Here is a 12,081-nt window from a genome sequence, read left to right on the forward strand (position 1 = left end):
ACTGCATCGTTTTCAATTAAATTCTGGAAAAGTTGAAGTCTTCCAAAACTTTTGACCATTATTGTGTGTGTGTATATATATATATATATGGTTTCTTATATCAAAAACAAACGCTCACTTCTCACTTAAGGGAAGAGAACTGTCCTACATGTGAACTAGGCCATATACTGTGTGTGTGTGTGTTTGTGTGTGTGTGTGTGTGTGTGTGTGTGTGTGTGTGTGTTTACAGTTAGGGAGCAGCCAGGTCAGGGCATTCGGTGACTCATCCCATCACCTCAGAGGCCTCAGCTCGCTTGAATATCAAAACCTGCTTTTCCCATAAAGCCCCAGGGTGCCAACGTCTCTTGTTAGTAACACTACCGACTCAAGAAAGCCAACTGGTGGAGAATATTCCTCCATCCACACAGACCAACACACATATTAAACTCTACTTGCTAATGTGCATTAATCTTGCTGATGTAGCTCTGGGCCTTTCCTAAAGCTCTGTGTTTTAACAAATCCCATTAATCTATTTGACGTTATCCCATGTTTAATTCTCATGGCAAGTGATTTAAATGCTAATAACACTTTAGCATCGTGTATCTTAGCTGTCTGTAACCTATCTACAACCTGAGCCTGAAAAGTGAAGTGCCTAAAAACCAACATGGTCTCACAGGAATCCATGAAATAGCCACGGAATCACTCAAATTTCCGTGAAACTGACACGGATTTCGCTACAATGCAAGTTAATGACAGTCATATCCCGTGGCTATTCCAACATACAAAGTGATTATGTACATTCCCTGAGTGAATATTTAGAAAATAAAACATATATTTCTCGCTAGAAATGTGATCAAAATCCATTTTTATGCAGAAACTAAGTGAAAGTATAGATTTTTTCACTAAAAATGAGAGAACTGTCCACCATGTTTTTTGTTCTGACCGCCGGGACCTTGAAAGTCACGTGACTTGGAACAAACCAATAGGAACAAATATTAATTTGCATTGTAGCGAAATCCGTGTCAGTTTCACGGAAATTTGAGATATTCCGTGGCTATTTCACGGATTCCTGTGAGACCAGGTGCCTAAAAACTGTATTCTTTCTGATGGCCAGCAGGGGGCGACTCCACTGGTTGCAAAAAGAAGTCAGAATGTATGGTAAATGGGGAAATGATCTGATTTATCACCTCATTAATGACCTTACTAAAGATTTTCAAAATGAGTTTATGTTCTCAAGTGTTCTACGATTGAGCATGATGTTCATTTGATGAGTTATCGTCCCTTTTAGAGTGAAATAGATGCTAAAGCAAGGTATGCTAAGAGCACAGCTACCTTGTGATTGACAGCTAGCTGCCATGACATACTGCTTGTTTACATTTTAGAACTTTTACTCTTTCCTCCTACACAGCTCCACCTGCTCATCCAAAAATGGTCACTTCTGGCTCCAAAAAACCAAGATGACAAAACTTTTTTTAAAATGTAAAACCAATGGGTGACATCACTAGCTCTATTTTTGTCACTTGCTAGTTGCTAACTTTGTTAATGTACCATGTGGTGCTGGACAGGTAGCATCCATCTTTGTTTTATGCTTTCATGTCATAAACCAATGGCTTTATTCATGGTGGCTACATCCACTTCTTCCATAAAATGTGTGTACACACTTAACAGCTCCTCCTTATTGTTCACGTATAGAATATCTACATATATGCAGCATTAAGGTGTTGTTTCTACTAGTTGGATCACATGCTATCCCCAATATCTATCAAATATAAGTTGAGTGCTTTCTTTATTCTTCACAGGAAAGATAAGCTGGGTGCAGTCCAGTCCAAAATAAAGAACAACAGACACGGCACTGATTACTGTAAAGCTGCAGCTGGAGGATAACTCAGCTTTTATGTTCCAAATCTGATTCATAGTTGTTTACATTTTGTCTTCTGCAATGTTTTATCATGTCACAAAATTTACCTGTAGTTTATTTATTTATTTTACTTTATTTTATTTTATTTTATTTTATTTTATTTTATTTATTTATTTATTTATTTTTATTTTATTTTCTTAATTTATTTATTTTATTATTTTATTTTATTTTAATTTATTTTATTTATTTTATTTTATTTGCATCTATTTTGATAAACGATTAACCTTTAATCAATTTCTCAAGTAAAAATGACAAATATAGACTGGTTATATATTTAAAGACATCACATTGGATTCTCGGAAACTGAACTTTTTCACAGTGTTTTATGCTTCCATGTCATAAACCAGTGGGTTTAGTCATGGTGGCTACATCCACTTCTTCCATAAAATGTGTGTACACACTTAACAGCTCCTCCTTATTGTTCACTTATAGAATATCTACATAATATCTACATATATGCAGCATTAATGTGTTGTTTCTACTAGTTGGATCACATGCTATCCCCAATATCTTCTTTATTCTTCACTCTTCTGCATATTTTAATCTTCTCCTTCCCCTTGTAAATCAGCTACAGCACACTAGTTTCTCTTCTGTGTATCTGGCTAATGGCCTTTAGCTAATTTGGAGCTGGAGAAGGGGAAACACAGTGTGAGGCCGTGCCCTGTGATTAGGAAGCATTCCCATCATGATTAATGAGGCTCCAGGACTAATGTTCCCCCCGACACCCCAACACCACCTGGCCATGTGTCACTGTCAGACCACAATCTGGGTCAAAGCACATTACTGGGACCACAACTCACAGCCTGAAAACCCCAGATAAAGTACTTCTTATAGTCCCGTCTGCTGCACATTGTCAAACACCGGCGATCCAGATGACAGCGTTTAGAGAAAACTATTGAAACTGATGAATATTACTCCCACCAGCCATCTCCTCTCGCTCTCATGCCCCCGCTGCCACCATTCACAGCAGCGTCTCGCTCATGAAAAAGGCTTCCTCTCTCTCCAGGGCACGCCAGCAAGTGGAGAGCCTTGATACGAGCTTCCTGCCTCAGGAAATTGCTCTGGTTATTCCTGACAAGGCTTATCTCTGCTCCTCAAACACACACACACACACACACACACACACACAGCACTCTATTCAAAGATCACATTAACAACACACAACCTGCTCATTCTTTTTTAATCATGATGAGCTCCACGGTGGAATCCTCACAACATTAAGATGATCTGTGAGGAAACCCAGCAGCAGCATGGAGCCGAGCTAAGCTAAGCTAAGCTAAGCTAAGCTAAGCTGAGAGGGGAAAGAGCCAGCCAGGTCTGGATCGAGCTGAGCAGAGCAGGACTCGGCTGGACTAAGCTGATCAGAGCTGAGTCGAGGCAAAGCAGCATCAGTTGTGAGTGTTTGAGTCAGTAATTAGGACTCTCGCCCAGCTCAAATTACAGCTCTGGAACCAGAAGAGCACTGGTTATTCTCAGAGTGAGGGAGCATACACTTTTTATTCATTGATGCTTGGTTAGTCCAAACAGGAATCCTGAGTTTATATACGTAAGCACAAAGCAACATTAATGTTCATGTAGCATATGGGTGGTTGACGTGACGCTCAATTTTTGTGTTCCCAGTGACAAATACTACTAAAATTTGATAATATTTCGTTAAAATGAATGTTTTAATATGCAGTTCATTCTTCTACATCTAATCCATCTGCAAACAATGAGCATCGTTCTTCAACTATGCAAATATTCTGTTTTGAACATGACATTTGTCCACCGGTGCAACTGTCCTAGGTAGCATTACTTCTCTTAAAACAACTGTAATTTAATGGAAAATTAATCTAAATACATTAAAATACTTGAATGCATGTCATACGAGTGTTTACTTAATGAATCTAGAGGATATAAGTGTTAAGGCACTTTAAAACATTATTAAAAACCTATTTATTCTCCTTGGCGTTCAGTCCCAGCTAGGCAAGAATCCTTGGCTTTCTTTTTACTTTTTTACCCTTTTATTTGTCTTTTTTATCTTTAACTCTGTTTTGGATTGAGTTTTTATTACTATTTTATTTTATTGTTTTACTGTTTTTAGTATTTTATTCTTTTTATTGTTTTTATTTATATCCAGTTGTGTATGATTTATTCTATTTTAATAACTGTACAGCACTTTGGTCAACTGAGGTTGTTTTTAAATGTGCTCTATAAATAAACTTTGACTTGACTTGACTTAAGGTCCCTATGTAGAGTTATTATGACACATTACATTTTGTCCTCCTGGAGCAACGCCATGATGTCGATATAAAACAGGCATTAATGTGACCACCCATTACTGAGAGGGGTCCTTCCAGAACCAGGAAGGACAGAAGAATCTCTGGACACAAGATCACTTCTGTCTCAAATATTTTCATAATATTAATATTATTATTATTATTATTATTATAATATTACTATTTCCGTGCAGTGTTGGAACTGGTCGTCTTAAGGTAGTCCTTTGGTACAACGCAGTTTAAGTATTGATCTGAATATTTTTATCAATTTACATTGATTGATCATTGAAAATAATGTAAATTGATAAAAAATATTCATAACTAATATGCCTTGGGCTTATCTATCTTATCTGTCCAACATTCTCTGAATTAAATAATGACATTCTTTATTTTGTTGCACCGGTGGACACATTTTAGGACTACCACACCAAAAAGTTAATAATATGCTAAATATATGCAGAATTAGAAATGGACACATTCAGTTTTGAATTATTCACATATAAAGGGAATATAATTGTATGTCATTTGACATATATTTTTGAATTATTCTTTTTTTCACTTTGAATTTGAGTTCACGTCAACCACCCATATACAGTATTATAGGTATTATACATGACAATAAATCTATCTCTCTTCCTGTGTGTTCTGTGATCAGACAGCTTGTATCGGTGCTGTGTGACACTAAAAGAATGATAAAAATGGTGGAAAAAAAGGTGCTTTTTGTTTTGAAAACCCAACAAAAAAAGCCAATTAGTGTGAGCAGTTATTGTGTTCATTCCTCAGAAAATCTCTCCTCACTCTCCCACTGATAAATTAATTTTTCATGAATTCTTAACTACATCAGTTCACTTATAATGAGCCATTATCCAGCAATCAGGCTTATTGCTATACAACATGGAAACACCTCCGTTTTATGTGTTGTGGAGTAATTATGCAGAGGATTGATCTGATGAACAAACAGAATTACTTGTATGCCGACATAAACCACTGCACCAGAATCAGTATTGTATTATTAATACAGTCAGACTCAAACACAGTTCCAGTGGAGGGGAAATACTTTGTTATAATATCTAATCTGCAGCTTAGTTCCATACAGAAACAGCCCTCATGATCAATACCGCTCTGACAGGTTTGATCTGTGGAGCTGATGAGCCTTTTTTGTTAGACTCTTGAATTATATTTTCATAATTAAAATACTTTTGTGATCCTGCATCTCAGCACAGTTTCCGTCTGCAAGATCACTTAGGATGCATCATAATGTAAAAGTAAACAATGAAGAAATGTTTGGAAAATATTGTAAATAAATTAAATCGGTACACTGTAATAAATTGTTCTGTAGTCATTTCATTTTACTAAATATATTTGATAAAAATGTATTAAATTTAAATGCGTCCTTGATTTTGAGGCAGTTGTTTAAGTGACTTTAATATAAAAATGTTTGAGATAGAATCTACTTATTTCATTTTATTCACCACTTTAAATCTCATAAATCTGCACTTTTTTTTTTTTATTGTGGATTTGCCACTTTAATCTCGTCAACCATTTTTCTTTTTTTGGTCACAAATTTGAGATTTTTTTTTCCTAAAATTTGTAACTTTTTTACCGTTAATATGAGATTTTTTTCTCATAAATGAAAAAATATTAAATATTCACTGTAATAAATTATTCTGTAGTCATTTCATTTTACTAAATATATTTGATAAAAATGTATTCAATTTAAATGCGTCCTTGATTTTGAGGCAGTTGTTTAAGTAACTTTAATATAAAAATGTTTGAGATACTTATTTCTCTACTTATTTCACTTTATTCACCACTTTAAATCTCATAAATCTGAACTTTTTTTTTCTCGTAGATTTGCCACTTTTTTCCACAAATTTTTTCCGTTAATATGAGATTTTTTTCTCATAAAAATTTATTTTTTACAGTGTACATTGTGAAGCACATTGAGTCTGCCTTGTGCATGAAATGCACTCTATGAATAAAGTTGAATTGAATTGAATTGAATGTGTTCCATTTAAATGAAAGGTTAATTTTCCAGCCTAACTCTTTCTACCATGAGACCACACTGTAAAAAATATTCTGTTTAATATACGGTAAAATACCGGCAGCTGTGGTTACCAGAACTTTACTGTAAAAAATGACAGTGAGTGGGTTTTCTACTGTAAATTTAAATGTAATTATCAGCAAAAACTGTAATTTAGACTGAATATTCCTGTTATTTTTAGGGGTAATTGTGTCATTCATTCACACGTCATCGTATTTCTCCATTCATTTTACTTTAAAAATGTTATATTTTTACAGCAAAACTGTGTGTTTCTCCCAGTTTATGACAGAAAAAAAAATCTATTTAATTTACGGTAAAATACCGGCAGCAGTAAATTTAAATGTAAGCATCAGCAAAATCTGTCATTTTGTGTCTCATTTGATCATTTTACGTATTTTTTTGGTCATTTTGTGTCTTTTTTTGATAATTTCATGTCTCTTTTGGTCGTTTTCTGTCTTTTTTTTGGTAATTTTGTGTTGTATTTGATAATTTTTATGTATTTTGGCGTCATTTTGTATCTTTTTTAGATAGTTTTGTGTCTCTTTTGGACGTTTTCTGTCTATTTTTTTGGTCGTTTTGTGACTCTTTTGGTCATTTTAGGTCCTTTGTTAGGTCCTTTGGTCTGCTATTATTTTTAGGGTAGTTATGTCCTTGTGACATTATGGTATTTCTAAAATCTAATATCTTTTACAGCAAAACTGTGTGTTTTCTAAAGTTTATGACAGAAAAAAGTAAAAGTTTTGTGCTATTCTTTGATTTACGGTAATTAAAAGTGTACTACGGTGATATTCCATTTTTAATTTCACGCCCTATTTCTGATATAATTTGACAGTGTTTTACTGTAATTTCTACAAACATTTTTTACAGTGCAGAAGCCCATAAATGCTGACTCGGCCTACCTCCTCCCATTGGTGGATGTAGCGGATGAGTCTGGAGAGCCTCAGCAGACGCAGCAGACTGAGGATCTTGGTGAAGCGGACGATGCGGAGCGCCCGGGCCGTCTTGTACACCTCCGAGTCCATCCCTTTCTCCACGATGAGGAAGATATAATCCACAGGTATGGAAGAGACGAAGTCCACCACGAACCAGCTCTTCAGGTACTTCTTCTTGATCTTCTTGGGGTCCAGGATGATCTCGGTGTTGTCCTCGAACACGATGCCGGTCCTGAAGTTCAGCACCAGGTCCATGAGGAAGAAGGTGTCGGAAACCACGTTGAAGATGATCCAGGGCGTGGTGGTCTCGTCCTTGAAGAAGGTGATGCCGACGGGGATGATTATCAGGTTGCCCACCATGAACATGAGCATGGTGAAGTCCCAGTAGAACCTGGTTAGAGAGACACATTCATCATCTTTTATGAGACACGTCCTCTGGTTTTACTAAGAGCACGGTCTCTTCTCCTGGTGAGGAAACTTATACCATCTGACTCATGACAAGGTGAAGCCAAGGACAGGAGAGAGAGAGAGACAGGAATATCACAGGAAAGATAAGCTGGGTGCAGCCCAGTCCAGAATAAAGAACAACAGACACGCCACTGATTACTGTAAAGCTGCAGCTGGAGGATAACTCAGCTTTTATGTTCCAAATCTGATTCATAGTTGTTTACATTTTGTCTTCTGCAACGCTTTATCATGTCACAAAAAAATTTTTTTAATTTTTTTTAATTTTATTTTATTTTATTTTATTTTTATCTATTTATTTAATTTATTTATTTATTTTTTTTTTTTTTTATTCTATTTTATTTTATTTTATTTTATTTTTTTATTTTATTTTATTTTATTTTATTAGCATCTATTTTCATAAACGATTAAACTTTAATCAATTTTTCAAGCACAAAATGTACCCGTAGTTTATTTATTTTATTTTTATTTTTTAATTTTTATTTTATTTTATTTTATTTTATTTTTATCTATTTATTTTATTTTATTTTTATTTTTATTTATTTTTTATTTTTTTATTCTATTTTATTTTATTTATTTTGTATTTTATTTTATTTTATTTTATTAGCATCTATTTTGATAAACGATTAAACTTTAATCAATTTTTCAAGCAAAAATGGCAAATATAGTCTGGTTATATATTTAAAGACATCACATTGGATTCTCAGAAAACTGAACTTTTTCACAGTTTTCTTGTATCTTATAGACTAATAAATAAATTGAGCAAATGATCCAACTGTAATCAGGGTGTCATGATCTTAATTCTAAATCAAAAATAACTTTTTAGCTTCAATTATTGAAATCAAAAGCAGGGTTGGCAAAATCGAAAATTTGACCATATGGCCTTAGTTTTGTACCATGTAGCCATAGAAGAATTTAAAAATGTGAATGAAAGTTTATGGGGTATGAAACCAACAAGCTGTTTATCTTTATGAATCATAACTCCATATTCTAACAATGACATAGACTGCAATGCTGCAAAAAATGTTTGAATAAACTGAATCAAATTCTGACCTTAAAATCGTGACTTTAGCTGTCATAAAAATAAACATTATTTGCATTTGTGTGTTTTTGTTATGGTTGATGAGGACGGCTTGTCTCATATGTGGGAGTCTTGCTGAGTCATGAATGTTCCCTGACAATAAATCTCACAAAACCACTAATCAGTCCTAAATTAAATGATATTTTGATAGTCATGCATGAGCGGCTGAGAGCTTCCTGCTGCTGTTTTACACTAGAGAGAAGTGGAGGAGCTGTCTGTGGTGCTGAAACAGATGTTCAGACTGATGCAACTTTTCTAACTTCATGTCAACTTCATCAAGATAAAACCTCTTTTAACAAAGCCTCTTAGGGGACACCAGCATGTAAGAAATATATCGGATAATATTTTAGTCTTTATCTGGCCCTTAAATTAGGGAGCAGCACTGTCAAGAGTATTTGCTAATGTCTGCATATTTGGAAACGTTGAACAATAAATAAGTCTGGATCATAAGGCATAAACATGTAGCCTAATGTTAATTTGTTATATTTATGTCGTTATTTTTATCTGGTAAAGTGCATGTGTCTTTATAAATACATTAATATTTTATTATTTTAATCGTATAAAGTGATATGGAAAAGGAGTTATTACTCATCCACTGGGCTCTTTATGCACTGCTCTTTTGCACTTTATGTGTTTTTTATGCACACTGTTCATTGCACCTTATTTGTTTCATAGCACCAACATTTTTATACTGTATATTCATATTTATTCTGCACTGGAATTCTATTCTACTCCTTAACACATACTCCTTCTTTAGACACTTTATTTTTTATTATATTTTATTGTATTTTTATATTTTATCGCTTGAAGTATGCCTAGGTTGTTCTTATTTAATTGTGTTGTCATTGTCTCTGTGTGTAATGCTGCTGCTACACTGTAATTTCCCAGCTTGGGATAAATAAAGTATATCTATCTATCTATATTATCCTCCATGCAGAGAGTGTTTCCTGTTTATGACTCTAACTCAGTGTGAGCCGTACCTGAAGTCGCTGTACGGGTGGATAATCCAGTTCCCCGCTGACTTTACTCGCTCTTGTTCCTTCTCCACTGCCTTCTGGCTGCCAAACATGCGCAGGGAGAATTTGTTAACTCCGGGCTGGAGCATGGAGCTGAACTGCCGCTGCATGTAGGTCCTGGAGTCTCCATCATCCGGGACTATCTGAGATCCGTCCTCAGCTTTGGTAAACGCCACAGAATTCCTCGACTGAAGGGTCGGGGTCTGTCCTTTACTGGTCGGGGCGTTGGAGAAGGAAACTCTGGAGTCCTTCTTCTCCATCACTGCCGCGGTCTTGACCTCGGCCCCGGGCCCCTGAGTCAGGGACCCCGCTGAGGTGATGGAGCCGTCCATGCTGGCAGCCTGAGCCTTCCCGTCCTCAGCCGCCACTACTCCATCAGCCTGCTTCTCCTGCCGTGAGATGAGAGAGGAGAGGCTCCCTGAACTGGTCGGGTCCCTTCTACAGTCTCCGTTTTTGTTGCATATCATCCCGATGGCTCCTGCTCCTGTCTCCGGGGCCGGATCCCCTCCAGCAGCAGCATCCCTCCGGCGCAACACAGGAGGAGCAGAGGAGGTGCTGCCGCTGGCGCTGGCAGCAGGTGCGGAGTCCTCCTCGTCCTGCAGGAGCCACAGATCATTGTTGTTGGAGTTTTTGCGCGCAATGGACGCGGCCCCGCCTCCTCCTGCTGCTGCTGCTGTGAATTTCTTCATCTTGGTTCCTCCGCTGCTCCCATGCTCCTCGCGTCTGGCCAGGCTGGGGATCTGAGGAGGTCGAGGCTGCTGCTGCAGGAATTTGGGCTCCTCATCTCCGTCCTCCGCCTCGTCCATCACAGGCAGAGCGGAGACACGATGGGCGGGCGGACGGACACTCCCCGTACCTTGGACCTGAGGAGGCTGGGCGGCGGCGGAGGGAGCAGAGAGGAGTTGGAAGCAGCAGCAGCAGCTTTCTGCTTTACTCTCTAGAACACTTTGGGATAATAAGAGCGCACCGGTGGTGTTGCTATGGCTGCAACCTGGCTGCTGCTGCTGTTATTGTCTGAGTGTGAGAGAGATGACAGTATTACCTTTGGCTGCTCATACAGGTAGATTACACTGAAGAATGTGTGTTAACAAAAGAACCTGGCAGAGCCATTAGAAAGAAAACTACACTGGAACAGATTGCTGTAAGAAAATTGTGACAGTAACATACTGTTTTCCATTAAAAAGGTATTATACTGTAGAAAACAATGCATTCTGGGCAATATTTGTAGGTAGCTTGCTATTTCCCATAACATATATGTATATTTCTAAGTATCTTTTTGTCCACATTTTGTATTTAACTTAACTAGCTCATTCAGTATATGGTTTATTAAAATGACTGAGGTTACAGTGAAGACAGCGCTTAATTTGTAGTAATTGGCTTTCAGACAGTAATATGCTCTATTTATAAAAAATGACTGCATTGTATACTGCAACAATATTTCAACTAGCTTCAGCACTATACTGTGTTTTAGTCAATGAAATGCAGGATTTTTCTGTAATTCACTATGTGGTTTTTAAAGTAGATAACAGTAAGAGAACTGTAGAATTAATAGTAGAATGCTGCCAGTATTCTACTGTTAATTTACAAGACAATTGTTTACAGTGTATTTATCTAATAAATTAATATATACCACCACTAAATAAACTCACCTGATAGGGTAAGGGTCTGCAGGGTAAAGGTGACACATGAAGGTCACAAGAAACCAGCAACTTCTCATCCTTTGTCCTCCAGCTGATCTCAGGTAGAGCGCGAGCCAATACCTGATGCCGCCTCTGTCAGCTGATCATAGTAATTCTAATACTAGATCCAGATTTTCTCCACTGAGCTTCTATCAACAGCGTCCGCCTGTTGCTTTTCTTTGATAGGCTGCCAACAGTCGGTGGTCCGACAATTAATGGTTCAATAGCTCCACCTTGTGGAGAAATAGACACATTACAAACTGAGGCTTTTTCTCCCCATTATAGTCTAGATGGAATTGTCCAAAAAGTGAAAGTGAGGAGCATTTATGGGTACAAGTCAGGAACCGGCCTACTTTACTTATTTCAAGGGTGCTGAATCCAAAAAAAAAAAGGTTCCCAAGCGAAATTTTGAGTTTTTGACCTTCTCATTTGCATATCAATATGGCGGCCAAATTGCCCATCTTGCTCAGTTGTTGGACCATTTCCCCTTAGTTTTATTGTAAGTAGGAAATCAAAGATGAGGAAATTAAGTTTCTGGATCTATAGTCTAGAGTCAGAGCAAGGATATAGTGGAGGCTCAGTGTCTTTTTTATGTGTGTATATATATATATATATATATATATATATATATATATATATATATATATATATATATGCGCAAAATACCAACTTTTAAGGTGAAATTAAGCATTATTTGTGTCATTTTTTT

At 36.7% G+C, this 12,081-nt stretch overlaps 1 protein-coding gene across 1 annotated transcript in view; it reads right to left on the reverse strand.

Annotated features, from left to right (window-relative positions):
• Positions 1 to 10,974, reverse strand: part of hcn2b (hyperpolarization activated cyclic nucleotide-gated potassium channel 2b) — an 85,284-nt gene extending 74,310 nt beyond the window's left edge. Inside the window, exons 1-2 of the mRNA XM_059341991.1 lie at positions 9,658 to 10,974; positions 7,099 to 7,522 (exon numbers count right to left, since the gene is read on the reverse strand). Coding sequence (XP_059197974.1) covers positions 7,099 to 7,522; positions 9,658 to 10,499 — 1,266 coding nt within the window. The 5' untranslated portion in view covers positions 10,500 to 10,974. The remainder of the gene's footprint in view (positions 1 to 7,098; positions 7,523 to 9,657) is intronic.
• Positions 10,975 to 12,081: the final 1,107 nt, after the last annotated feature.

The sequence above is a fragment of the Centropristis striata genome, chromosome 9, assembly GCF_030273125.1.
Source record: "Centropristis striata isolate RG_2023a ecotype Rhode Island chromosome 9, C.striata_1.0, whole genome shotgun sequence".
Taxonomy (NCBI): Eukaryota; Metazoa; Chordata; class Actinopteri; order Perciformes; family Serranidae; genus Centropristis; species Centropristis striata.